The sequence below is a fragment of the Sus scrofa genome, chromosome 6, assembly GCF_054392235.1.
Source record: "Sus scrofa isolate SSC_HxYL_T2T_F1_AM1 chromosome 6, Sscrofa_HxYL_maternal_Yorkshire_Landrace_v2.0, whole genome shotgun sequence".
NCBI lineage: Eukaryota > Metazoa > Chordata > Mammalia > Artiodactyla > Suidae > Sus > Sus scrofa.
In genome coordinates, this window is record NC_139388.1 from 94,364,332 (window position 1) to 94,391,054 (window position 26,723).

The window sequence follows — 26,723 nt, forward strand, 5'->3', positions numbered from 1 at the left end:
AATCTGACTCGGGCACCCCTTCTGTAAAGTCTCACCTGGCCAGGGTTGGCTCCCCTCTTCTGCACTCCCTGACCACATTAGGTTGCACCACAATTACCTTTTTTTTTTTTTTTTTTTTTTTTTTTGGTTTTTTGCCATTTCTTGGGCCACTCCCATGGCATATGGAGGTTCCCAGGCTAGGGGTCGAATCGGAGCTGTAGCTGCCGGCCTACACCAGAGCCACAGCAATGTGGGATCCGAGCCGCGTCTGCGACCTACACCACAGCTCATGGCAATGCCGGATCGTTAACCCACTGAGCAAGGGCAGGGACCAAACCCGCAACCTCATGGTTCCTAGTCAGATTCATTAACCACTGCGCCACGACGGGAACTCCAGCACCACAATTACTGTCTCCACGTCCATCTCTCCTCCTAGACTTTGTGCCTTAATCATCTTTGTTCATGGCACCTAGCATAGGACGTGCCCCGTTACAGGTGTCCGATGCTTCTTCAGGACATTCACTTCTCCACCACCCTGTGGGAGATGTGACTGTTCTATTTTTTGACCCACTGCTGTACCTCCTGGTGACATTCATGAGGGCACCTGGAATGCTGTCACACCCTTCTCTGCCCAGGGGTCTGTCTCTCTCCCGAGGCCTCTGAGGGGCTTGCCCATCCTGATCGTATCCAGTCCTAGCAAAATCTGGCATCACACCTGGCACGCTGCAAATACTCCTGAAATATCTGCTGAGTGAATGTGTGACAAACGCGACAGCCAGTCTATTCTTCCCTGTACGCAGTGGGGAAGGGGACGGGCGGGCAGGCTCAGGATGAAGGCAGCCACCCAGTGCCCCACCTCTGTCTTTATCGCCCCACAAGCACACCTGCAACTCTTTTCCTTTTCTTCAAAAATTAAAAAAATTATCCAACCTTTAAAGGTTACTTTCCATTTACAATTATTGCAAAATATCGGCTGTATTCCCCGTGTTGTACGATACCTCACTGAGCCTATCTTATACCCGAGAGCGTCTGTATCTCCCACGCCCCCTGCAGTGTTTTTTCCTTGAGTTTTTAGTTGTGATCACTTAGGGATGCTGGAAGCCAGGATGTAAGGTTTTTGAGGGTGGAGGGAGGAAACTGGTGAAGGTGGAGTGAAGTTTCCCATGAGCAGAGGAACTTCAAGGACAACTGTGTCCCCGACCAGTGGTTGGAGAGCCCACTTTTTAAGACAGGGGAGGAGAGCAATGCCTTTTTTTTACACCCCGAATAATCTCCTGGGCTGAGGCCAGTGATCAGGCCCCGTTTCCATTCTTGTGGTCATGGAGGAAGCACAGAGGAGTTTGAGTAACCGACCCCTAGATGGGAACCCCGGCTCCACCACTGACTGGCTGTGTGTCTTGAGGAGGTTTCAGACCGTCTCTGAGCTTTAGTGTCCTCATCTAGGTCTGCATAAGGCTTAAGCAGGGTGGAGAGAACACCACCCCAGGATAACCCCTGCTCATTGTGGGCACTCGGGCCCTGTCGGTCCCCACCCCGAACCCTGCGCGCAGCTGAGACGCTGGATTCTCACTTTTGTACTCCAAGTGGAAGCCGGCTGCAGACACGCTGATATCTGAGTAGAAATGCAGGTAGAGCTGATTGGAGGTGCTGTTCAGAAGGGCAGGCACAGTCGTTCCTGGGTAAGGACACAGGGACTATTCAGGCTTAGCCTCCCCCCAACCTGGGCACCTCCCCATTTCTTTTGCTGTTGTGACCTGCTGACATTCTGCTCCCAAGACCCCTGGTGTCCCCAGTTATCAAATCCACTGAATGACAAATTAGCTCCCCTCAGCGTGCTGGGCCTCCAGTGGCAAGAGGGAGGAGGCACTCCCAACAGCTTCCTGCAAAAGAGCAGGGCCAGAGCCACATGCCAGCAGTAGAGTGACTTCCTCAGGTGGCCTGAGTTTGGTCCCCTTCCAGCCATCTTCAAGGTGAGTCTGACAAGGATAATTTTCTGGGCTATCCAGGCAGTGTAGACAAGGCTCATGACTCCTTAGATCTTGGCAACATGGGGTTCTGGGGCCTACGAGACCCAGATAATTGCCCTGGCTTTTGGGCAAAATCATACACCACCCTTAGTCAGAAGTCCACCACTGGATGGAAAATGGTGCAGCCACCCTGCTGAGAGTCCTTCAAAAAAGTTAAATATAGAATTACCATATGACCCAGGAATTCTGCTCCTAGGTATACACCCGAGAGAATGGCAAAACATGTTCCCATGGAAACTTGTACAATAGCGGCATTGTTCACAATTAGCCAGCAAGTGGAAACAACCACGTGTCCATCAACTAACGAACAGATGACGGAAATGTGGTCTGTCCCTTTGATGACGTGTTGATGCCTGCTGCCACACGGTGACCCTTGCAAATGTCACGCTGAGTAAAAGAAGCCAGACCCTGAAGGCCACACATTGGAGGACCCCATTTCTATGAAATGTCCCGAACAAGCGACTCCACAGAGGTGGAAAGTAGGTTGGTGGTTGCCAGGGGGTAGGGGTGGGCAGGGTGATGGGGAATGAACAGGTGGGTACCTGGTTTCTTTTTTGGGGTGATGAAAATATTCCAGGAGTGGATAGTAGTGATGGTTGTAGACTCTTGTGACTATACTAAAACCCACTAAATGGTACACTTTAAGATGGTAAATTTTAGGGCATGTGAATTAGATTTCAATAATAATAATAATAATAATAATAATAATAATAATAATAACAACAATAATAAAAGTCCACCACTGCTTTCTGAGTCCTGGTCCCTGGAAGCCCCACCTTACCTGAGAAACTCCCCAGCATGGTTACAGTGTTGTCTGCACCATCAAACACTTCCAGGGAGTCCCAGTTCTGCTCTGTGACAAAACTGATGACTTGAATCTGGGAAGGCAGGGGGATGAATGATTGGTCAGGCAGCCCTCCCTCCTTCCCTCCCTCCCCACTCCTTCCCTCATGTACTAAATTCAATGACTTAGCACCTAGTCTGGACCCGACACTGCTAGGAACTTGGGTAAATGCAAGATGCAGTCCCTGTGACCAAGGAGCGCACCGTCCAGTGGGGGAGAGGGAGGCGGAATGGTTACAGGACCGTGGGGTGCTCTGCAAAACACAGAGTGGGAAAGGCAAGTCCAGGATACACGACTACTTCGGCCCTTGGACGGCTCTCCTTGTATTTCCCCGTCTTCCTGTCTTGGCTGCACCAGACCTCCTGCAGCTGAGCAGGTCCCACCCGTGGCAGGACCTGTCCACCTTGAGTCCCTGCTGCTCCTCTGTGTTGGCCTCTCGGGCCCTGGCCCCTCTTCTGTGCCACTGCAGTGGTTCTGGGCCTCCTCCATCTGGCTCTTACCCAAGCACCAGAGTGGCCCTGGTTCTGCAGCTGCCTCAGGCTGGGCTGCAGGTGCGACCCCCCAGGTGTGTGCAGGTGCACCTCCTGCCTCATCTCGGCTGGTGTCGGTTTGTCCTTCCCTCACCTGCAGTGTCTCCTCTCCCATCCCCCACAACCTTAAGCCCAGAATCCTTCAGGCCATTTGAAGAACATCTTGTATGAATCCTCCCCAGTCTTCGCACTCCAGCTCCGGGCCCATCTCCTCTCCTGGCCTCTCTGATGGCATAGCCAGCGCCTCGCCCTCCTCCTTCCTGAGCCCCGAGCTTCTGTGTTTTTCCGTTTGTGGGCCTTACCTCCACACCTGGCCTGAGGGGCAGGGTGTCCTTCGGGGATCCCTTCCTGTTTCCCCTCTCCCCGACCCGAGGCGTCTCCTTGCCCCTACCTGGATGCCAGCGCCTTCAGGGACCATGATCTTCCACACACAATTGAGGCTGTTGAGGTAGGGCTCCGGGAAGCCGGGGGACAGGATGGTGCCCCTGCGCTCCGTGAGGTTGCCTCCACAGGGCACTGGGAAGGAGGCGGCTTTGGTCAGAAGTGCCCTGCGCTGTCTCTGTGGGTCCCCAGGGGAGCGTCCCCAAGCTGACCTCTCCCAAGGCTCCCTAGCCTCACTGTGACTCCACCCACTGGTGGCCTCTCCCAGGTACCCCTGTCCCGGCTCCTCCCTTGACTCCTCCCCTGAGAACCCTCCGCGGGGACTGGACCCCGCCCCCTTCACCGGCGTCCCGCTCCCTTCACTGGCGTCCCTCCCCCAGCAACCCCCTGGCTGCTCTTCCGCAAGGGGACACCTTCTTAAGTTGTGCTGGCGGGCAGGGCTGCTGTGTGTCTTGCTGTTTGTTGGCCACCCTCTCCCCCATGTCCTGGTCTTCCAGGACTCACCCACGCACGTTGGTGCTGAGACATTCCACTGGGCCAAGGCCCCGGGCACAGGGAGGCACTCGATTTCTGGGGACCCCTGCAGGGCATAGCCGGAGTTGCATTCGAAGCGGACGACAGCCCCCACGGAGAAGTCACTGCCCAGCCTCTTGCCATAGCGGGGTTCCGGCACTGAGCTGCACTGCGTGGCGCTGGTTCGGGGCACCGCTGCAGGGGACAAGGGCACTGAGGAGAAGGCCTCACCCCTCTAGGAACTGGTCCGGGGATGCACACACCCTGGGGCTGGAACTGGGTGGGACCCTGAGAGGCTCTGGGTGCTTCCCCTCGGGCAGGGGTGGGGGCTCTGCTAGGATGGTGTTCAGCTTAGTGAAATAGAGTTGGACACACAATGTTGTAGCAGAGCTTCTGGAAACCACGGGAGGCAGTGGGAGAGGGCTGGTCTTCTCGATGCCATCAGGACGTGCCAGACAAGGGGGGTGGGGGCGGGGAGGCCAAATTAGCCTCCTACCTCTCATTTCTCCCCCTCCCCAACATGAAGTTTGGCTCCAGAATTGTCTGTTGGGAACATGAACCTATCAAATTCAACTGAATTTCAGGGAACTGCCCCATAAACCAGTAACTGCCCCCAAACACCCTAAGAATGAGGCTCAGACTAGGGGTCAAAGGTCCCTGTTCCCTCTGACAAATCAAGATTGCCTTCACGCCTCCCATGACCATGTCCTGCATACCTTGGTAGACAAAATGGAAGCCTCTGGCTGGTACTTGGCCTTTGGCACTGAACTTAATGAGGACTTGATTGGAGGTGGCCAAGGGCAGCGATTCTCCTGCAGAGATGAGGAGGGAGAAGAGAGGCAATGAGTCCAAACATTGGGACTGGCAGGTAAAATCCTAACCAGGATGGAGGGGCTGCCCACACCCCACACAGCAACCCCTTCCACCTCCCATGCTTTCTGGGAATAAAACCTCACATTTTTACTAGACTTTAAAGTTTACAGAAAGTCACAGTCCATCGTCTTACCTTGACCTATGGTCAATGCAAGGTTGGCATGACAAGAGTTCATGACCCCAGTTTATAGGTCAAGAAAGAAAGGTTCAGAAAGATTACATGGCCTGCCCGGGAAGGAGAAAGCTTCTAAAGATATGTTGATCCACAGGGATGGGGAGAATGGCCATTACCAGGCTGACTGGTGGGTTGATTTGGAAAATTGTTATAAATCTGATTTTTTTAAATGGCACCAAGTTCTGGGAAGGAGGGTGATGTGATCATCTGAAAGTAATTGGCTTTTCCCAGACCCCTTGGGAAATGATTAATAACCAGAGAGATCATAAAATTTGTTGCTCATACTAGGGCACTTCTGAGAGTCAGAGGGCATGCTATTAATAATTACGCTGGGGCAACCAAGGGAAAGCTGGACTATCCCAGGCAAAGCAGGACATACTGTCACCCAAGCAATGACACATAAACTGGGTAAAGCCTGCACAGACATGGGAAGCTAAGGAAGCCCAACAGCCTTTATATCAGAAAATAAAGATATATCCTCTGCTTGGTGTGGTGCAGATGGACGCGAGTAAAGACAGCACCAACCGGACCTGCAGTCGTGAGGTGGAAGGCTGGAAAACGTGGGGTGACAGGCAGTGGCATGGCCACTCTGCATGTTGCCCCTCCACAGCCTTAGGGACCCTTGAGAATGTCTGCTGACCCCACCTTCAGAAATGAAGTAAGGGTTACAGAAAGCCAGGCTACACCTCCACTGCATGAGGGCTGGAGTTGGAACCAGCCAAGGAGCCATTCATTTGGAAGAACATCTGGGGTCCACCCACGAAAGCCCATGGGATGCTATTGGTCATGGGACGTAGAGAGCTGTTGGCACAGCACACTTGGATTTGCGTAGCTCCCAGATGGCTGAGCCTAGGAGTCATTGCCCCAGCCAATTTCTGGCTGCCACAGCAAAAAGGGATTCATGAAGAAAAATCCTCCCTTGGTTAACGTCACCATCTCCAGTTGACCCTCTCAATGAATGTGAACAGAATAAACTCAACTTTCCCACCCTCCCATTATCTGGCTGGATATATGTGGAGTGGGACCCACATAATCTCTCACAGAACCCACTTCACCTTCTGGTCCTGGACATCCACAAATCTCCTCCAGGGAGAAGTGCACAGTAAAATCACTGGACATAAGAACATATTCTGAAGTTTTAAGGGAGAAGACCTCACAGAAGTCAAAGCAAATTTCTTTATGCGAACTACAACAAAGAACAGGTAAAAATCTCAGAAGATTTTCAATCATGTTTGCCACAAGATTAAATCTAGTCTTGCATCTCTGAAATTAGAGGAGCAAGATGTACCGAAGAAGAGATCTGAGATTAATAAAGGCTACACAGAGATGAGAAACATTAGTGCACAGAGCTGGATTCTGCAGAAATTGAATAGCAAGGGGGAGATTAAATTTGGGGAATTCTCCCAGAATCCACAGAAAAAAAGATAAAGTGATTAAATTCATGAGAGAAATGACAAGTGACATGGAAGATAAATGAAAAAAAAAAAACCCAATATGCATATATCAAGAATTCTAGAGAGAGAAGACAAGGAAAATTGAAGGAGAAAAAAAAAATAATTTAAGAAGGAAGACATCTTTCTAAGCTTAAGAAAGACTTGAGATTTTATATGAAATTGTTCACAAAGTGTCAGATCTAATTAATGAAAAGAAAATTCTACCACAAAACATCCTAGCAGGCTTTTCAATTTTAAGATTAAAAAAATATGAAAGATATTTAAAAGAAAAAAGCATAGATTTCCTACAAGGACAAAGAGTGAGGCTGGACTTCAACTCATCTATAACATTAACTGTTGGAATAGAGTTAACCACTGCAGTTTTGAAAGACGTTTGTGACCCATAATTTGATTTATAATCAAGTTGTCATTTATGCAATACTTCAAAGGAAAGCCATTCTCATACATACAAGGTGACAGAAACTACTGCAGTTATGAACCCTACTATAAAAATGAACAAAAGTAGGGAAATAAAAAACTATCAGGGATAAAGACAACTAGGAAAATATAGTTAAGCCCCCAAAATTATTATTCATGAGGTAACAAAACTAAATGCGAATGGAAAACAATTGCTCCTGGGGAAGAAGTCCATAATTGTAAAATAATTACTAATAACTCTGATAAAATCCAAATACATCAACAAAAACTTGGAAATCAGAGATGGGGCAGGTATGAATGGAAACATGAATAAGCAAAAGCAAAACAATACAAACAAAATCCGAGGACGAATAAAACAAGAGGACAGATGGGGCTGCATGTTTCACTTAGAAAATAAACTTCCTCTTAAAAGAAAAAGACTCTCAAAGAAAATAAGGAAAGATAAATCGGGCAAACACAGATACTACAAAAATTGTTAGAAACTCAAGAAGACAACAAAATATCACAATTGTGGTGGGAGATACGTTCATACAACATTCTCACTGATGTATCAATAAAGAAAACAAAATGAAGATTTGTTGAGCAGGGGTTGTCAAGATGTTTCCCCCAAACACACCTCAGGGACAGGGATGCGGTTTGCTCCCATCAGCACCAATGGCCCATCATCCATGTTTCTCCACATGAGGAATAAGAGATGATCTGAGGATACTGATGTTGATATACATAGGTCCTATACCTCTAACCATCTATCGCTCCATGCTCCATCAATCTATCAATCTATCTACCTAACCATCCTTTCTATCTACCTACCCATCCATCCATTTGTCCATCTACAAAGTTATCTATCTTTATCTGTCTTCCTTTCTACTTCTTTTTTTTTTTTTTTTTTTTTTTAAGGGCTGCACCTGTGGCATATGGAGGTTCCCAGGCTAGGGGTCTAATCAGAGCTACAGCCGCTGGCCTACACCACAGCCACAGCAATGCCAGATCCGAGCTGCATCTGTGACCTACACCACAGCTCACGGCAACGCCAGATCCTTAACCCGCTGAGCAAGGCCAGGGATTGAACCTGCAACCTCGTGATTCCTAGTCGGATTTGTTTCCGCTGCACCACGACAGGAACTTCTCTTCCTACTTCTGTTGGCCCTATACATCTAGATCTATATTCACATTCATATGTATAGGTTCTAAATGTAGACCTATCTCTCTACCTGTACTATACTTATACTTCTCTATCTATGGCTCTGCTTAACATCTATCAAGAGATTTTGAAAGAGCATCCTTCCCCCCAGAATCCTGACTTACAATCCTGGTTGGGTGTGTATGTATGGGTGGGGTGTCCCATTTCATTGAGAACCACTGATATAATGGGTTTGAAGAATATAATTGAGTAAGACTGATCTAATGGCTACTACAAAGCTTTTTTAATCCGAATAACTCTAAGGGTAGACCTTTTACTTTCTGAATTTTACATATGAGGAAACTGAAGCTCAGCATGGCCAAGCACTGTGACTGCAGGCACCCCTCGCAAGCAAGGGGGAGAACTCAGATGAGAGACCAAGCAGTGTGACCACTGGGCCTGGGCGTGCTCCTTCCCTCTATGGGGACTCTCGACCCGACAGAGAACACGCATTCTTCCCTGATACTTAGGGGATTAAAAAAAAGGGTCCTTGGCTACTGAGAGGACCTCATTTAACTACCAAAGTAGACGTGGTACAGGCCACATTCGCTGACTACTTAGCAGCAGAAATAGAAATTAACGCACATGTTTAAATGTAATAAGAACAAAATCCAGGTTCTTGGGGGACAATAAGAATCATTCTTAAATAACCCTTGGGCAGAAAAAGTAAATCATGATCACAGATTATTTATGAAGTAATGATGATGAAAATAATACATATCAAAATTTATGGCGTGTAGCCAAAACTATCCTTGGAGGTGAATATATATATATATATATGTATGTGTGTATATATATATATATATGTGTGTGTGTGTGTGTATATATATGTATGTATATATATATATAGCTGTAAACTTGCTTCTTTATTACACAGAGAAAATAACAAAGCTCTCAATTCAAGAAGTTAGAGCAAGAAGAACAAAATAATCTGAAGAACAAAAGGAGAGACATTATGAAACAGAAGCAGGGATTAATTAGAAAATAATAACAAAGTCCACAGAAAAATAGAAGAAGCAATAAAAACAGAACGAAGCAAACAAAAGAAGACAAACTAAACAACATAAAACCTCTGGTCCAGCTGAGCAAAAAGGGCAACCATGAATATAGAATTCAGTCCGTGGAGTTTGTTATTATTTTCCAATTAATTAACCTCTGCTTTTGTTTTACAATGTCTCTGCTCCTTTTTCTCTTCAGGTTATTTTGTTCTTCTTGTGCATAACTGCTAATACAAAGGGGAGTAAATACCATCATAGGATATTCTGTAAGCTATGGTATTAAATTTTACATAATTACAAAATGGATTTTTTTTACTAACATAAAATATCAGTGTTGATGTTGAGGTAATATACCTGACTAAACCAATATCCATGGAAGAAAATAAAAAAGAAAACCCACAGAAAAGAGCTAAAATAATGAGACACGTTTATTTGCAGATGATAGTGCTTCTTGCCTTAAGGACCCAGGAGAATCAGTCTGCAGTATTAGCATTATTATGGAGGGTTCAATGACTTTACAAAATGAATATACCCAGATCCCAGGCTCCTAATATACTAACGAAGACCAGTTAGAAAATACTGTGACAGGGGTGGGCAGGGGCCCAGAGTGAAGACTCACTTACAATAGCAACAACAAAAATTTCCATGAAATATCTAGGAATAAAGTCATCAAAAATGGATACTGTCTAAATGAAAATTATAGCACCTTTCCAAAGGGTTTTTTTTTTTTTTTCTTTCAAAAGGTAATAAATAGACATACCATATTCCTAATGGGAAGCAGAGTTACTATGATAAAGATGTGAGTTCTCTCCCAATTAATCTATAAATTTAGTGGAATGCCAATGAATATTCCAATGCAATTTTTTAACTTGATGAAATATTTCTAAAAGTTATTTGGAGGCACAATAAGCAAGAATAGCCAATAAAAATGGAAAACAAAGAATGACATTGGGGTTATAGCACCATATGTTTAAAATTGCATAGTATTAAACATTATTATAATGTTATATTCAGTAAATCTTTTTGATACTGATAACAAGAATAAACAGACACTTAGAGGAAATGGATAAACAGTTGAGAAACATACCTCTAACTTTACAAAAATATAATATATGTAAATCTGGCATTTTGAAAATTCCATTAAGAAAACTGGTTCAGGAGTTCCCGTCGTGGCGCAGTGGTTAACGAATCCGACTAGGAACCATGAGGTTGCAGGTTCGATCCCTGCCCTTGCTCAGTGGGTTAACGATCCGGCGTTGCCATGAGCTGTGGTGTAGGTTGCAGACGCGGCTCGGATCCCGAGTTGCTGTGGCTCTGGTGTAGGCCGGTGGCTACAGCTCCGATTCGACCCCTAGCCTGGGAACCTCCATATGCCGCGGGAGCAGCCCAAGAAATAGCAACAACAACAACAACAACGACAAAAAGACAAAAGACAAAAAAAAAAAAAAAAAAAAGAAAACTGGTTCACCAAACTTGTTAGAATGTTGGTTAGATTTCCAATATCAAATAATAAATCAAAATAAATTCCAAAGGTATTAAAGGAAACAATGAAACTGAAAAGAAGGAAAACATAGAGGAATATGTATTGAATCAGCATAAAAGTAAAGGAAAAAGCTATAAAAGAAAATACTGATAGATTTGATATCATGGGAAATTTAGGTTTTTCTGACATTAAAACACACCCTGAAGAAATTTAAATGGCAAATGACAAACTGTAGAGGGAGGTTTTCCATAGCATATACCACAGACAAGAGGTTTTTATGGCACATACTACACATAGCTTATAACACTATGGAGCTCTACTAAATAAATAGGAAAGTAAATGCTAATAGAAAAATCAACACTAATTTACAAGCAAATTCACACATAAAAAATGCATGGGCCACTAATGACATCATAAAAGGTTAACCTAGGTAATAAAAAAAAAGACAAATTAACAAATGAGATACCATTTTCACTTTTCAAGCGGATGGTGTTTTTGTTGTCTTAACTACCTAGTTTTGTGGGAATAAAACATGCTCTCTGATTTGTTGGCAGATAAAGTGGCAAGAACTGTCTAGAGGGGTAGATGACAATCTTTATAAAAAGGCCTTAAGATCACACATTTTCTTTAAATTGGCAATTGTGTTTCTATCTATTCTAAGGTCATGGAGATGTGGTAGACATCTCTATACGATATTGAATTACATTCATGAGAGTGAAAAACAGGAAACAATCTAAATGTTCAATAATAGAGAATTCATTACATAAATTTTAAATAACTATACGATAGACTATTATGCCATCATGTAAAAATTCTATTAGACAGGAAAATAAGGACAGAGAAATGCTCACAATGAACATTTTAATAAAAATACATATATCGTGTTTAATAAAATATGTAAAAGATGAAGTCTAAGTAGATATAAAGACGGGAAGGAAATGCATTCCATCTTTTCAGTGGTTCTTTCAGGGTGATTTTTATTTTAATCTTCTACGTAATAATTATTTTGTCTTGCCTCTAAGTTTCCTACAGCGAAAACGCAGCATGTTTATAATCAGAAAAACACACTGGGTCTCAGTATCGACCCACAGGGGAAGGCTACACCACTTGGAAGGCCGTGTAGACCCAGCCTGGGGGAGGGTGGCCTTTGAGGCCCCCTCCTACGTGTTGGGTGTGGGTGCAGACAGCACCCGCATGTGACAAACAGGAGGGTGGCCCCTTTCCTTTCCGCCTGCCACTGGCATCCCCACCCACCACCCTCACCTTGCTGGCCCGGCCCTGGGTACCTGTGTGGGAGCCGGACAGGGAGCTGAGGAGCCGAGAATGTTGGTCGTGGCCGTCGTGCACCTCCACCACGTCATTGAGGGCCGTGTGGAAGAAGGCAAACTGTCCAAACACCACTGCAGGAGAGACATTGTGGGCGGGGGGGTGTCTCGGGGGAAGCCTGGGCAGGCATGCCGGCGGGGGGAGCCCTGCAGGGCTGGGGGCCCCGTCCCAGGAGCAGGGCGACCTCAGAGGGTGTTGGTTCACGGGGCTGACTGCTTGCTGAGCCTTTCTACAAGGTGATTAGTGCAGCGGCCAGACACCAGGCACAGGGACGCAGGGAGCTGAGAAGGGCCCAGCTGGCATTCTCCCACAAGGGTCCAGGTGACACAGTGGACTGCATCCAACAGCCAGGCTGGTGCATGTGGAACCGAGCTACCGCTGCTCCTTTCTCAGGTGGCAGTGGCGGCAGCTCCTCAAGGACATGGAAAAGCTTTCCGTCACACCCCCATGTTCCATGTGCTCTCAGGAGCCTGCTTTCCTTTCCTTTTCCTCCAAAGATCCTGCTGATGAGGGCAAGCCCCGGATACAAGATCTTAAGAGGAGTGAGGGGGAGGGGAGCAGCAGCCTTCTCCGTGGAATGGGGGAACAGTGCTACCTCCTTTCCTTCTGGCAAGTTCAAGGGGAGAGGCAAGATGACATTAAGCACCTACAGGCCAGGTATCGGGCTCGCCATGTACATCATTTCTTCAACCACAACTCTTCCAGATGTCCGCACATTATAGACAAAGAAAATGAAGTCGAGTTGCCAAAGGCAGCTGCCCAACTCAGCTGGCTCAAGGGTGGGGGTCGAAAAGCTGGTGGACCATGACCTAGATGAGTCCCCTTTCAGATTAAGACCCAAGGGTCCTGCCATTTGATGGCTCTCAAAAGGTATTTCCTCAACAGTCCCATCTCTGCCAGTCACTGCGGAAAGGGCTGGGGTTACTAACACTGCTGGGCCACGGAGGGCACAGCTCCAGTTCAGAGTCTGGTACATTCTGCCTTGCACTGGACTCCCAGTGGGCTGGGTGCCTCTGAGAGCAAGGACCAGGGTAAGCCCTTCTTTATTTTGGCTCAAGCCTTGAGCATGTAGGAAGTAGGCTGTGTGTGTGTGTGTGTGTGTGTGTGTGAGTGCATGCATGCATATGTGAGTGTGTGTGTGTGTGTGTGCTGTGTTGGGGCAGGAAGGGACTCAAGCCATGGAGTTGGCTGCCTGGGGAAGAAAGCATTTGCAATGATGAGTCCCGCAGTGAACGGCGTAAGAGATTCTTGGCTCTCAATTCATGGGCAGAGAAGCAACAGGGGCAAGAGCCGGCTTTGGTACCCTGACAATGGGCAACAAGTGAGGGGTGGTGACAGGGCTATTTCCACCCTCCCCCCTACAGAAGGGATGGACACATCCCCTGCTTTCACAGAGGATGCGTGCTGGTGGGAAGAGACAGTCAAAAAAGAAGAAAAGAAAGCACTTAAAGTAACTAGATAAACAAGACAGTTTTGGTTAGCGTTCAACTCTAGAAGGAATGGGGAAAATTGATAGGGCAAGGCTGGCCACTTCAGATAGGGGGTCAAAGAAAGATCTATGGGGAGAGGATGTTAAAGCTGAGACTGGGGCTTGGGACAAGTATTTCAGACGCCAGGCAAAACTCTGCACCTAATCTCTGCGCTCAGCATCACTCACAGAGAAGATGCTCAAGACCGATCACAGCCCCACCTAGAACCAGCTCCTCACATACAGGTTTCTGCTCAATGAAACTGCCCAGAAACTGCAAAGGCAGTGAGCTCTTTGTTACTGGAGGAATTCGAGTACAATCTGCAGGCCCGCCTAGCAAAGATTCTGCTCTGGAGGGCAGATGGGATCAGACATTTCAGTACTTTTCTAACTGATCCTGTGGGCCAAAAGCTCCTATTACCTAAGTGTGTTGGGGAGCGTGGGTCCACGCACGTGAGGTGTGCGGGCGCTGGCGTGGTGCTTGCTGGCAGGAGCTGTGGGTAAATGGTGGGGCTGGGAGTTTACAGAGGGCAGGAAATAGGTTTCTCTTAACTCCAGCTTCAGTTCCCAGCAGAGTGCGTGGTCCCTGGGAGGTGCTTAATGAATGGGTGCTGAATGATCAGGCCTCGCCCCCCGGGGCTCATTCCATCCTATCTTAGAGGAATAAGCCGCCAGGTCTCAGCAGGCTGCCGTTTCTCTCCTAGATGGTCAGCACACCTGGCTGCCCTTGACCCCTCCATCACCAGCCCTGTTTAGAAATAGTTGCTCCTCTTCCTACAAAGAGGAGATTCAGGGAGAGTGCAGCCTGGCCAGTCACTGACTGCGCGGGTACAACCAGCCTCTGACCCTTGGGAACTTCCTGAATCCTCCAGGGCTGGCAGGACTCTCCACTGTCCCCACTGCCGAAATGCTGCCAAGCCTGGCTTCTTTCGTCCTGGGTCTCTTGGAATCTGGAGGCTTCTCTGCCTTCCCAGGGCACTGACCTGCTCCTCCCTTTCCTCTTGCTTATCCTACCGATCGCTGCTGGACCAGGCTCCGGCCGCAGATGGAACAGTGGAGTGAGGTGGCGCCCAGTTCCATGCCACTCCTTCCCTTCTCCCTGCCCCTGCCCCACCACCCTTCCCTGGGTTCCCAATCCACCTGGGTCAGCAGCAGCTCTGTGCAGACCCGGGCTGTGCTGGGCAGCCCCCATGTACCTGCTGCCCTCTGCCCTGGCTGGTTGCTCCCTAACTGCCCCATCCCTTGGCTCTGGCTGCTCATTAGCATTCCTCCCTTGTGTCAGAGCGTATTCTACAGCCCGCTGCATGGCATCTGCACTCAGCTGTCCTGCAGGAGACTGCTCTGTCCGGTTCCACGAGCGGAGTGAATACAATCGGGAGTGGGACTGGGACACGACTGGGAAGGGCCTGAAGAAGGAGTTGGAAAACACATAAACAAACATACAAAAAAATCCCATACCATAGTCCTTGGGCACGGTGACAAAATAGAGGCAGATCTGTCCACTGGTGTAGTTCTGGGGATAGTTGGGGGACAAGACCACTCCGTCTGAACCCACATACTGTCCCCCGCAGGGGGCTGAAAGAGAAATCAGGTTGATGGCCAGGTGACCTTTGGGCCTCTTGCCAGCTGCCCGCCCTCTGTTCTGCTCCCTCCCAGTCTGAGCTTCTGGTCCTGGCGGGTCTGCTCTGAGGCCCAGAGTCACTAACGTGGAGGAGGAGAGTCCCGGGGACATTGCCCTGTCCAAGAACATATATCCCTGGCCTGGCATGTGGCCCAAAAACCACCTTGATGCTGTCAAGGGCCCTCCTGGGCGCCTGCCAGTCTCTGCCCTCTAACTGGCACTGGTCCCCGGAGGCCCAGCCCTGGGGGGCACTTTAGGAGCACCTTCCACCTACAACTGGGGTCTGGAGGGGGTCTGCCACCCCTTGCTGATGTCTGCACCTGGGGAGTTAGTGTCTGCAGGACTACGGAGCCGAGGCTTCCCCAGAACAGCCCCAAAGGGAGCAGCCCAGCCATGATGCCCAAGTCGCACAAAGGGTGGAGCCCAGAGCCAGCCTCTCCCACTTGGGCAAAGGGGCATCCTTACTTTTCAACTTAGGTGGCCACCAAGCTCCTGAAGTTCCCACATTCCATCCCTTGTGTCAGGACCCCTGGCTAACTCGGATGCCCTTGGAGTTAGCCCACCCTGCTGGCCTTAGTTTTACACATCTGAAATTTCGGCAACTTTCCCTAGGTCTAGGAACAATCTCAGGGTCACCTGGGAGCTCCCACCACCCTGCTGTGGGATGTTGACATGTCTCGGGGCCACGGTTGAGATGGATTAAAGTGGGGGTGAGGACATGATGGGATCTGAGAGAGCTGCCACACAGACAGGGACCGCTACACCTGCTGAATTCCTGGCCATTCTCTTCCACAGCAAACCCAAGAGGCCCTCCTTTGAGAACCACGTCCTGCCTCCCCTCCCGCTTCAGCCTCTCTGGTCCTGTCCCTACACCCTCTGCCCTGGCCCCAGCCCCGGCCCCCACCACCTGTGCACACTGGCCGTGGATGGTTCCACACAGGCTTCCCATCGGGCCCCAGGATGCAGCTCAGGGTCGAAGAGCCCTCCACCTCATAGCCCCCGTGGCAGTAGTAGGTGATAGAGGAGCCCAGCTTCAGGTCGGACCCCACTCGAGTGCCGTTCTTGATGGAACCAGGATCAAAACATGACTCCCGTGGGTTTTCTGGAGAAAAGAAACACACACACACACACACACACAGGTCATTAGTGGCCTGATTCCAGGGCGCAGCACCTACGGGGAGACCCCGACTCTAATTAGCCACAGAGCACAGGGGGATTTGGGACTTTGGGACTGAGGGGCCCATTCTCTTTGGGTCTGGAAATCTCCCTATATGTGGTTAGAAATCTAGGGCCAGAAGTCATTTTGGAGCGTGAGATGTCCCTCCTTCTCCCCACGTCCTGGCCAAGGAGGGAGCTGCGGCTGAGCCTTGAGGCCCTTTCTCACCCCTGACTCACGCCTCCCAGGAGAGGCTCGCCTGCTCTTACTGGCAGGGCTCACAGTCCCTGGATGGCACCTCCATTGTGACCAGGCCACTGTGGGAAAGGTCAATGTCCAGGCACCGTCCACCTCTGCTCATCTTTGCCCCTCCACCCTCCGCGGGGCAGCCTCCCAGGTTCCCGTCTCTGTGTGGGAAGCGCGGCGGCTCCTCTTCTCTTCCTTTTGCAGACGGCTGTGCCGCTGGCGGGGCAGGGAGGTGGCACTGACACCAGCTCTGCGGGCTGTCAGACAGCTGTGCCGCTGGCGGGGCAGGGAGGTGGCACTGACACCAGCTCTGCGGGCTGTCAGACAGCTGTGCCGCTGGCGGGGCAGGGAGGTGGCACTGACACCAGCTCTGCGGGCTGTCAGACAGCTGTGCCGCTGGCGGGGCAGGGAGGTGGCACTGACACCAGCTCTGCGGGCTGTCAGACAGCTGTGCCGCTGGCGGGGCAGGGAGGTGGCACTGACACCAGCTCTGCGGGCTGTCACATCCGTACCTTGCAGGCACTTCTTTTTTTTTTTTTTTTTTTTTTTTTGTCTTTTTGCTATTTCTTTGGGCCGCTCCCGCGGCATATGGAGGTTCCCAGGCTAGGGGTCGAATCGGAGCTGTAGCCACCAGCCTCCGCCAGAGCCACAGCAACGTGGGATCCGAGCCGCGTCTGCAACCTACACCACAGCTCACGGCAACGCCGGATCGTCAACCCACTGAGCAAGGGCAGGGACCGAACCCGCAACCTCATGGTTCCCGGTCGGATTCGTTAACCACTGCGCCACGACGGGAACTCCGGTTGCAGGCACTTCTAAGTGTACGGGTGCCGATATTTAGACGTAAGAAGAAAGAAGGAAAGCCCACTTGAGCTTCTGGAATAAGTCCAGGCCTCCAACACTGTTTTCCAGGGCTTGGCACTGGGGTACTGAGTGCTGGCTGGCTTATTGAAACAGCAGTATTTTTTCATTTGACTACGGATGCTTGTATGTCTTCCCAATCAAGCATACCGTGATGCGCCTAACAGGCATCCACTCTGTCCCGGTGCACTGATGAGGGAACTCATGCTGCCTGAGCCCTGGAGAGTATTAGCCAGGGTCTGAGTCTCTGGAGAATGGCACCACCCCACAGCCTCCCTTGCCAGAAGGAGCCATGCCTCCTAAGCGTCTTGGGAGCCAGAGTTCACTGCCATCCACTGCGGCCTTTCCTCATCCTTCTTGTTCCAGAACCACCAGTGCTCAAGAAGCCTGTTGTCAGGGATGGGCAGGCTCAGGACAGAGCCAAGGATGGTCACTGTCAGGAAGATTCAACTGAGTATCAGGGTTCCATTGGAATCTCCTGGAGGCTATACTAGGGAGGGATCTAGTGATGCAGATTCACCAAGGGGGGGTGCATAGCCCTTGCAGAAGGAACCAGAAAGTCCAAGAGCAGATTTAAGGAGGAAAGGCCCAGCACAGAAGGGATTAGAGTTCAGAGATGAATGGGTCAGGAGGAATTTTGCTAAGGGCTGTCCTTGTCACCTGAGTACCTTTAAGCTACCTGTACAAAAGGCAGTCATGGCTCGAGGGTGTTGTTCAGCTGTCCATCAGCCTATCCACTGACAGGATGGGACTCTAAGAGTCTGTGATCCAGTCAAGTTTAGACACTCTTGCATTTGAGCCCTTAAGATGGGATAGCCCTGCCTGCTGTCTTCGCCTATAGCTTAGGCTAGAGCAGTCCCAGACACACTACTGCATTTAAACTTAAGTGGGAGCCAGAAAATGGTCCCTCACCTAGCAACAGACCCCTCGGTGGTTGCCTCATGTGCCCTGGGATGTATCGCCTTGATGCCTATATCCAATTTGTCCTCCCCAAAGCTTAGTGGCTCTGGCCAGAATGCAACTGACTACAGGGTGGCCCATTTGTGAATTGCAGAGATACAGGGAACTGTCACCAGGTCTTATAGTCTTACATTTCATCTGTTCTTGTTATAAACTCACAGTGGGTCAAATCTTATTTGAAGTTCAGAAAAATTAAGTCACTTGGAACTAAGTTCACGTCAGAGGCAGAACAAGCTGTGGTGCACAATATCGATTTCCCCTTCCCCTCATCCTTAAATAGTGAAACCCAGGTTTTATCCAGGGTACCAAGGCACCGGCTAAGATCGACACCTTCCAGCCTCCCAGGCAGCTAGGTGTGGCCAAAAAGAGGTGAACACAGGCAGGTCAGATCACTGCCTTTCATCTTAGAGGAAAAGCCAAAATCCTTGCAAGTTGACAAGGCCCTGAACCTTCTGCCCCAATCCTTCCCTCTATGACCTTGACTCCTATTGTCCCCTTGCTAACTCTGCTCCAATCACATTGACCCCTGTGTACAGGACATTCCCCATCCACATGGCTCCCTTTTCACCTCTTTCAGGACTCAGCTCACAGTCTCCTTCTCAGTGATACCTCCCCGGCCAGCTCTTTACAATTGTGATATTCCTCTCCCCAGCACTCCCCAGCCCCCTTCCCTGCTGTATTTCTCTACACTTGAGCTCAACACTATCTCATGCACCATATAGTCTCCTTATGTTTTCTATCTCCCTCCACTAGAATGTAGGTTCCGTGAAGCCACTGTTCCAGTTTTGTTCACTGCCATAGTCCAGTGCCTGGCATATGCCAGGCACTCAAAAAATATTTCTTAAATAGTTCCATGGGGGGCTTCTAGAAAGGCTGCTTCAGGGAAGGTGACTCAGCCAAGAGAATGCTCATTGACCCTTCCTCTCCCCACAGTTTGGAACTCAGACATGATGGCTGGACCTCCAGTTGCCACCTTGGGTCCTAAGATAACTTTGAGGATGGGAGCCATGGAGCATGGTCGAGCAGGACAAAAGGAGCCCAGATGGAGCCATCTTAACAGCCCTGGGTGATAATCTTCAGATTTCTTTTATAGGAAGAAGAATAGATTTCTACCCATAGATATAAACAACTGTGCTTTGGGGTAACTGCCACACCGGCATACCCAGCTGGGTATGGCTGCCCTGAACTTTACACCAGAAAGCCCTTTCCTCCCCTCTCTGTGTGGCAAACTCCTATGCTTTTCAACGACACCTTTTCCTAAGCAAGTGTCCTGAATGGTGCCTTCTCTCTGGCAGAATTCCAAGATTATAGCAGGCATGCCATTATCTTAGTAGGTTGGGTAAGTGTATTTCTTTCAGTGGATTTGGTGGGTTCTGAACTCCTAGAGAACAGAGATCAATCATCTATTTCTCTCATAGCCCTGGCAATCAGCGCATAACTTGGCACTGGGGCCATCTCTCTTTGGCACATACCAGGGGTTTAATAAATAGATGCCGAATTGATTCGCTGGGCTTAGAAAATCAACAACCACATCAGTGATTCCAACTGCAGACTCTATTCTAGCATCACTCACATGTCAGAGCCAGAAGAGCTCAGCATCCTAAGCATCATCCCATTAATAACAATGACAAGGCTAATGATAATGACAACGATGTTAGCCCCTTACACAGGAATATCACATCATGATTTTCAAAGCACTTTCCAGTCTGTTATCTTCTCTGTGTCTCACAATGGCCTCTGCAGCGGGCAGGGCCGGGTATACTCCTGTTCAGGTTATAGAGGAAGAATGTGATGATCAGAGAGGCTACATGAGTTGTCCAAGCCATTCAACTATTAAGAGAGAGAATTAAGACCAAATCAGGTCTTCAGGAGGCCGAACCAGAGCTCAGCTGTGAATGATAAAACTAAACGACTAAAGCATCATGATCATAATAATAAGCCCCAAGCCCTCCAAAATGGGAAAGAACCAGATTCTTTTTGTTCTAATAGATAAGACCTATTTCCAAACACCGTAATCACACACACAAAAACTGATAACAACAACCCAAACAGTAGGGAACTGGTTAAAAGGTGGGATGAGAGCCATCCACTGAAACACCAGCAACCTTTAAAAAGAATAGCAAAAGTCTTGGAATACTGATATGGAAAGATGCCTGAGATCTATTGTTGGGGAAAACCCAAAGGAAGAAAAAAAAAAAAAAGCCAACCCATGTTACAGATTAATATTTATTGTGTGATCCCCATTCATATGGAACAGGATCTGCAAACTGCAGTCCATTGACCCACTGCTTGTTTTTGTAAATAAAGCTTTATTGGAACACAGCACACTCATTTGTTTACATATCAGCTATGGCTGTGCGAGCCTTACAATAGCAGAGCTGATGGCAATAGAGACCATTTGGCCTGCTAAGCCTAAAATATTTACTCTCTGGTCCTTTACAAAAAATGTTTGCCAACCTCTGGTATAGAATGTATATCACTTTATATGTATAGAAAATATATGAAATAAAATAATAAACTATTAATACTGGTACTTCAGGGGAAGGTCGTTTCGGGGGTGGTTAAGTTTTTAGAGCACGTCTTATATGCTTCTGTATTGTTTAAATATTTCCAACAGACATGTTCTTTTTTTTTTTTTTTTTGCCTTCTTAGGGCCATACCCGCAGCCTATGGAAGTTCCCAGGCTAGTGGTCCAGTTGGAGTCATAGCTACCAGCCCACACCACGACCACAGTTAATACCAGATCCAAGGCACATCTTCAACCTACACCACAGGTCTTGGCAATACAGGATCCTTAACTCACTGAGCGAGGCCAGGGATCAAACCTGTGTCCTCAAGGATACTAGTCAGGTTTGTTTTCGCTGAGCCACAATGGGAACTCCAAACACTTTACTTTTAAAATAAGCATAAATGAAACGACTTCCACTTTGATTTAGAAAGGCAGACCATGGCAGAGCTGAGTGGTGGTAGTGGTGATGGTGGAGGCAGAAGCGGAAGTCTGGTGGGAACTCCTTGACCTACAGGGTCCAAGGGCTTGAAGGAGAAAGTAGGGAGTTTTTAGTACCTTTCCGTGAAAGTTGACTCATTGTGGTCTTTCCTGAGGTATTTCAGATTCTCTAACCCTTGCTTTGAACTCTTCTTCTTTCTATTTGAAACCCTTCCCACTCCTGATCTTGCACAGGGGGCTTCTTCTCAACCTTTAGGTCTCTATTCAATTGTTACCTGCTTGACAAGGCCTTCACCATTCTGAATGGGCTCCCTGTTTCTCTCTCTCAGTGTAATTTGTTCCTTCTCAACTTCTGCTTCTTGTGTGTCTACCTATTTACTGTTTCCTTCACTCGCCTTTACCTAAGGGTCAGGACCTTTTGCTCACCGCTGTATCCATCACATCTAGCACAGGGTGTGGCATGAAATGGGAGCTCATTAAAGATTTGTTGAGTAAATGAGTGGTTTCTACACATGTGCACAGAGGTCCTAGCCTGTCCCTGCCCAAGAGGAGGGCACCACACCTGCTGCAAGATGAGAATAAAGGTCCCATCCTACTAGTTTCTCTGGCCTGGAAAAATACAATAAACCTCCCTGGGACACATTTTTAATAACTATTCAAGAGACAGGAGCCTTTCCATCCCCTTTGCATCCTTCTAGCAAAAGGTAAAACTACCCAGGAAGGCTGCATTCAGATAAGAAGGGCTCCAGAGCATGGACTAATAGAAATGCACAGTTGACATGGCTGCATTCAGAATCATCTCTTAGGAGGCCCGCCCAGAGGTGACTAAGAGGGCACAGCCACCTTCCAGGAGCAACTGAACAGAGATACCTACAAACCCACTCCATCCCCCTATCTTGACCTTATAATTAGGTGGGCCTCCAACATCTCATTTGCAGTAGGAATACCTGTCAGCCTAGGATGTGAACTCCATGGAGTCCAAGACTTAGTTTTATTCCCTGCTCTGTTCTCAGCCCCTAAAATAGTGTCTGGCACATAGTAGGTGCTCAATAAATATTGAGTGAACAACATGAATCAAAATGCCTAATCTGCTGATGCTCCTTATGCAAAAGCCTAATCGCATGACACTGCTAGGTGGACACCTGACTTAAGCCTGGTCCATCTGATGGTCCTTTGGGATTGGAGGTTGGGATACAAACTGGGAAGTGCTTCAAAGCCAAGAGTGAGGCAGGCCTACTGTTGGAGGGGAATGGAGAAGTAATGAAAACTGACCTGCAGAGAAAGGCGAATGTGGCAAGTACTCAGAGAGGAGCAGGGAGGAGACAGGGTGGTCCTGGAGATAGAGGAGGGTAATTTTGACCTCTGATTCTCCATCCTGATTGTCACCCCCCTGGGAGGTCATGTTTCCTGCCCTTGGGCTCTTGTGTTCTAAAGATGTGTTCCCTTTCAGTGTTAAGTTACAGTGAGTTTTTGTTATCTCCGTTGTTAAACTATAGAACAGTTTTTAGCTTAAGTCAGGTTGGCTATTGGTTGTTTTCTTATAACAAAGTCTTCTTTTTGTCTCAGGCTGGTTTAAGTGTTCCTGTTTTTCCATATTTTTATAATAAATTACTCCCCTTTTTTGCTTAAGTTGGTCTGAGTGAGTTTCTGGATAGGAATTGAATGATCCCTCATTAAGATGTGACTAAATTGCCCCTGATTCCCCCCTGGGAAATGGGTAGGAAATGGGGAAAGGCCACCCTGGGTCAGAGAGCAGTGTTCACTGGGCTAGGCCTGCCTGGGTCTGAAAACATCTCCCTAGATGGGTCCTCATTCTTCCCAAAGCAGAGCCTCCAAAGCCAAAGCTCTGAGGAGACCCAGATCCTCAGCATCAGTGGAGCCTTAAGATTCTACCTTTGGTCAGAAGAGGGCATCTCCATAAATGAGGCCAATTCTTCTTTCCTAAGAATCCATACCTGCCTCAGTGTGCCAGTCCTCAATGGGCTACCATGTCAATCACAGGTGTTCCTTGACTCACAGAGTGCAGGGAGTCTAAATCCCCCCCCATTTGCTTGTCTATCATTTTTTAAAAAAATTTTATTGGAGTATAGTTGACTTCCAATGTCATGTTAATTTCAGGTGTATGGCAAAGTGCATCAGTTATATGTGTGCACACATCCATTCCTTTTCAGATTCTTTTCCCACATAGGTTATTACACAGTATTGCATAGATTTCCCTGTGCTACACAGTAGGTCCTTATTCTTTATCTGTTTTATATATAGTAGTGTGTATACAGGGCATGCACATGCACACATCACAAATATTCATATATTTCCCATATATGTGTGTGCAAGGAATCATATTCATAATTTATATCTTCAATAAATAAACAGAGAAGAAAATGTACTTTGTTCTACTGGGCTGGACCCATGAAGAGAGATTCTTCCTTCCAAACAAGGGCAGAACAAATGAACTATCTATCACACAGAGTAAAAAGCCAATGGGATGGAACAGGGTGCAACAAAGTATGTACCAACTACCTGCTGGTACCAGGCATGCTGCTAGGTGCTGGGTCTATTACAACAACCCCTTCATAGAGTATCACCATCTTGCTTTGACAGACAAGGAAGTGAGGCTCAGAGAAGTTAAGCAACTTGTTTCAGGCCATATAGGCAATAAGCAATGGCAGTATCCCCATATAGATGTTGACCAAGGGGGAATACCATCAAGTTTGGGGATCTGATAGAAGAGTAGATCCATTCCAGGAATCCAGGGATCCTGGGACACAGAGAAGGAAACCAAGGGGTAAGACAGTGTGTCCCTGTGTTCTGCCAAATGGGCTACTTGACCAGAGGCCAGGGACAGAGTAGAGGCGAATCATGTTAGGAGGTGTGTGATCTGGGAAGGAAGGAAGGCAGGCCTCACCAGGCCTCACCAGGCACCTCCCACTCCAAGGAGGCACGTTTATTTGGTACTTGTCCCATAGATGCTCATAAGGCCATGGAGGGTGCCTGGAATGGCCTGTATCTCCCCCCTCCCGCTCCCCAGGAACTGGCTTCCTTCAGCTGCTCGATGGGCTCAGCAATAGCTTGGGAGGCTGTACTCCCCAGAGCTGTGTTTCGGATCTGAGGACCCCTTTAGACACGGTCTTGGGCCAACAGCTGAAAGTGGAAGGGGCTTCTTTGGGAAAGAGGACCTAGAAGTGAGGCTCTAGTACACAGACCAGAGGAGAAGACCTGGCCGCAGCCACAATGCCACAAATGAGGTGACCAGGGAGGAAGCAGAGGGAGTTCCTACCCAGGAACTCCCACGTTCAGGGTTGATGAAATGCAGTCATCTTGGGAGAAGGCTGAACGTGGCGGCATTTGGGGTGAAATTTGAGAATCTCTGCCTGGTAGAAGACCCAGGTGGGACAAGTCAGATGTAGCTCTGGTCATTGCTAAGGTTTGGCTGGGGCTGAAGGATATCACTGTGGTGGCTCCATATGTCACATTTGTGGGACTTCTTCTGGCTGTGCTCAGCCACTTGAGTGTGGGTTTAATAAAAGGTGCAGTTTTACCAGGCTTATGCAACTGAAGGATCAGGGGCAGGAACATTGAGGGTATGAGGAGAGTGTGATTAAAGAGATGAACAAGAAAAATGATGATGGTGATAATATGGCAGTGGGGATGGCGGTGGGCGGAGAAATGGGGGTCCTGGGTTGAGTCTGCATCATGCCTTCTTTAGAATTCCACAACTGGGGATGCTGTTTGTTCTGATGTCAGCATGTGGAGGTTGAGTACCGGTTTATCAAATGGCAGGTGTCTGGAGGAAGACAGGATGGTGAAGTACCTGCTTCCCAAGCCAGCCCCACAAGGAAAGATGGCCGCAGGCAAAATGTCCTCTGACTTGGGCACCAAGCCGCTTCGAGAATTGCCTCTGACACAGAGCAGGCAATCCAGAGTTAGGAGGCTTTTGGTGAGTTGATGGATGTCCAGTGCTTAGAACAAGCAGGTGGTGGGCAGATTCTATGTTAACTATCATTATGACTGGGGTTATTTGCGAGCTCATGTGAGATATCCCTGGGAGGTGCTACAAATATTTAATTATGGGGACACTTCAAAAGGTTGCTGAGGTCCTACATTATGCAAGTGGGGGACCTGAGCCAGGGACTTTTTAATTTTAACTTGTAATGTGACCCCATTTGTACATACAGGCTGATGAGGCCTGGGTGAACTTGGGTTACAGTAGCAATAACAAAATCCATCATTTCTTGAGTATCTACAGTGTTTGGTCCATACTGGGCATTAGCCTCAGACACAGCATTTGTATGGATAAAATATCTTTTAATTTTAACCTTCTGCAACATAACTATTCCTGCCACCATTTTATAGATGGGAGAAAAGGGTTCCAAGAGATAATAACTGGCTAAGCTCACAAATCAAGCAAAAAATGGAGCTAGGATTTGGATAATGGGGCCTGGGATAATTAGAGAGGAAGAAAAGGTCAAAAAGAGAATAACAGAATAGAAGACAGTGGAGGGCCTTAGAGCCTGGCATACACGTCTGGCTGCTGCTATAGTCTGAACATCACAGAATGCGTGGAATGTGCTGGGCCCCAGACCAAGGGCTTTGATGCAGAGATGCATCGATTAGATTTCTGTGCTGTAGGAGTTATTCTGTCATCGTTTTATAGATGAAGAAAGCTTCTGCGAGATTATATAACTCGCTCAAGGCCCCACAACTGTTAAAGAGTAACACGAGCCCTGCACCCAGTTGACTGGATAATAGTCAAAGCTCTTAAGTGGACCGAGGCTTGTTTCCGTAAACAGATTTTTTTTTTTTTTGTTTTTTTGGTCTTTTTGCTATTTCTTGGGCCGCTCCTGCAGCATATGGAGGTTCCCAGGCTAGGGGTCGAATCGGAGCTGTAGTCGCCTGCCTACGCCAGAGCCACAGCAATGCGGGATCTGAGCCGTGTCTGCAACCTTCACCACAGCTCATGGCAATGCCGGATCGTTAACCCACTGAGCAAGGGCAGGGACCGAACCCGCAACCTCATGGTTCCTAGTCGGATTCATTAACCACTGCACCACGACAGGAACTCCCGTAAGCAGATTTTTAATGCAACACAGCCACTCCCCTTCCTTTAAGTTTCGTCTTTGGCTGCTTTGGTGCTACAACAGCGTCAGAAGCATCGCAGGGCAACTATGATAGAGACCACCTGTCTCACAAGCCTAAAATATTTCCTCTCTGGTCCTTTAAAAAAAAAAAAATTTGCTGGCCCCAGCTCTGGACCCCCTACACTCTTCAGCCTGCCTTCATGAAC

The 26,723-nt window shown here is 48.1% G+C and overlaps 1 protein-coding gene across 14 annotated transcripts in view; it reads right to left on the minus strand.

The window, feature by feature from the left end:
- Positions 1–26,723, minus strand: part of CSMD2 (CUB and Sushi multiple domains 2) — a 646,878-nt gene that overhangs the window by 119,388 nt on the left and 500,767 nt on the right. For all 14 annotated transcript variants that reach the window (XM_084963760.1, XM_084963751.1, XM_084963750.1 and 11 more), the window contains 8 exons: positions 16,177–16,371; positions 15,107–15,223; positions 12,141–12,254; positions 4,991–5,086; positions 4,266–4,469; positions 3,772–3,896; positions 2,788–2,884; positions 1,550–1,654 (listed from right to left, as the gene is read on the minus strand). In XM_084963760.1, the coding sequence (XP_084819886.1) occupies positions 1,550–1,654; positions 2,788–2,884; positions 3,772–3,896; positions 4,266–4,469; positions 4,991–5,086; positions 12,141–12,254; positions 15,107–15,223; positions 16,177–16,371 (1,053 nt within the window). The remainder of the gene's footprint in view (positions 1–1,549; positions 1,655–2,787; positions 2,885–3,771; positions 3,897–4,265; positions 4,470–4,990; positions 5,087–12,140; positions 12,255–15,106; positions 15,224–16,176; positions 16,372–26,723) is intronic.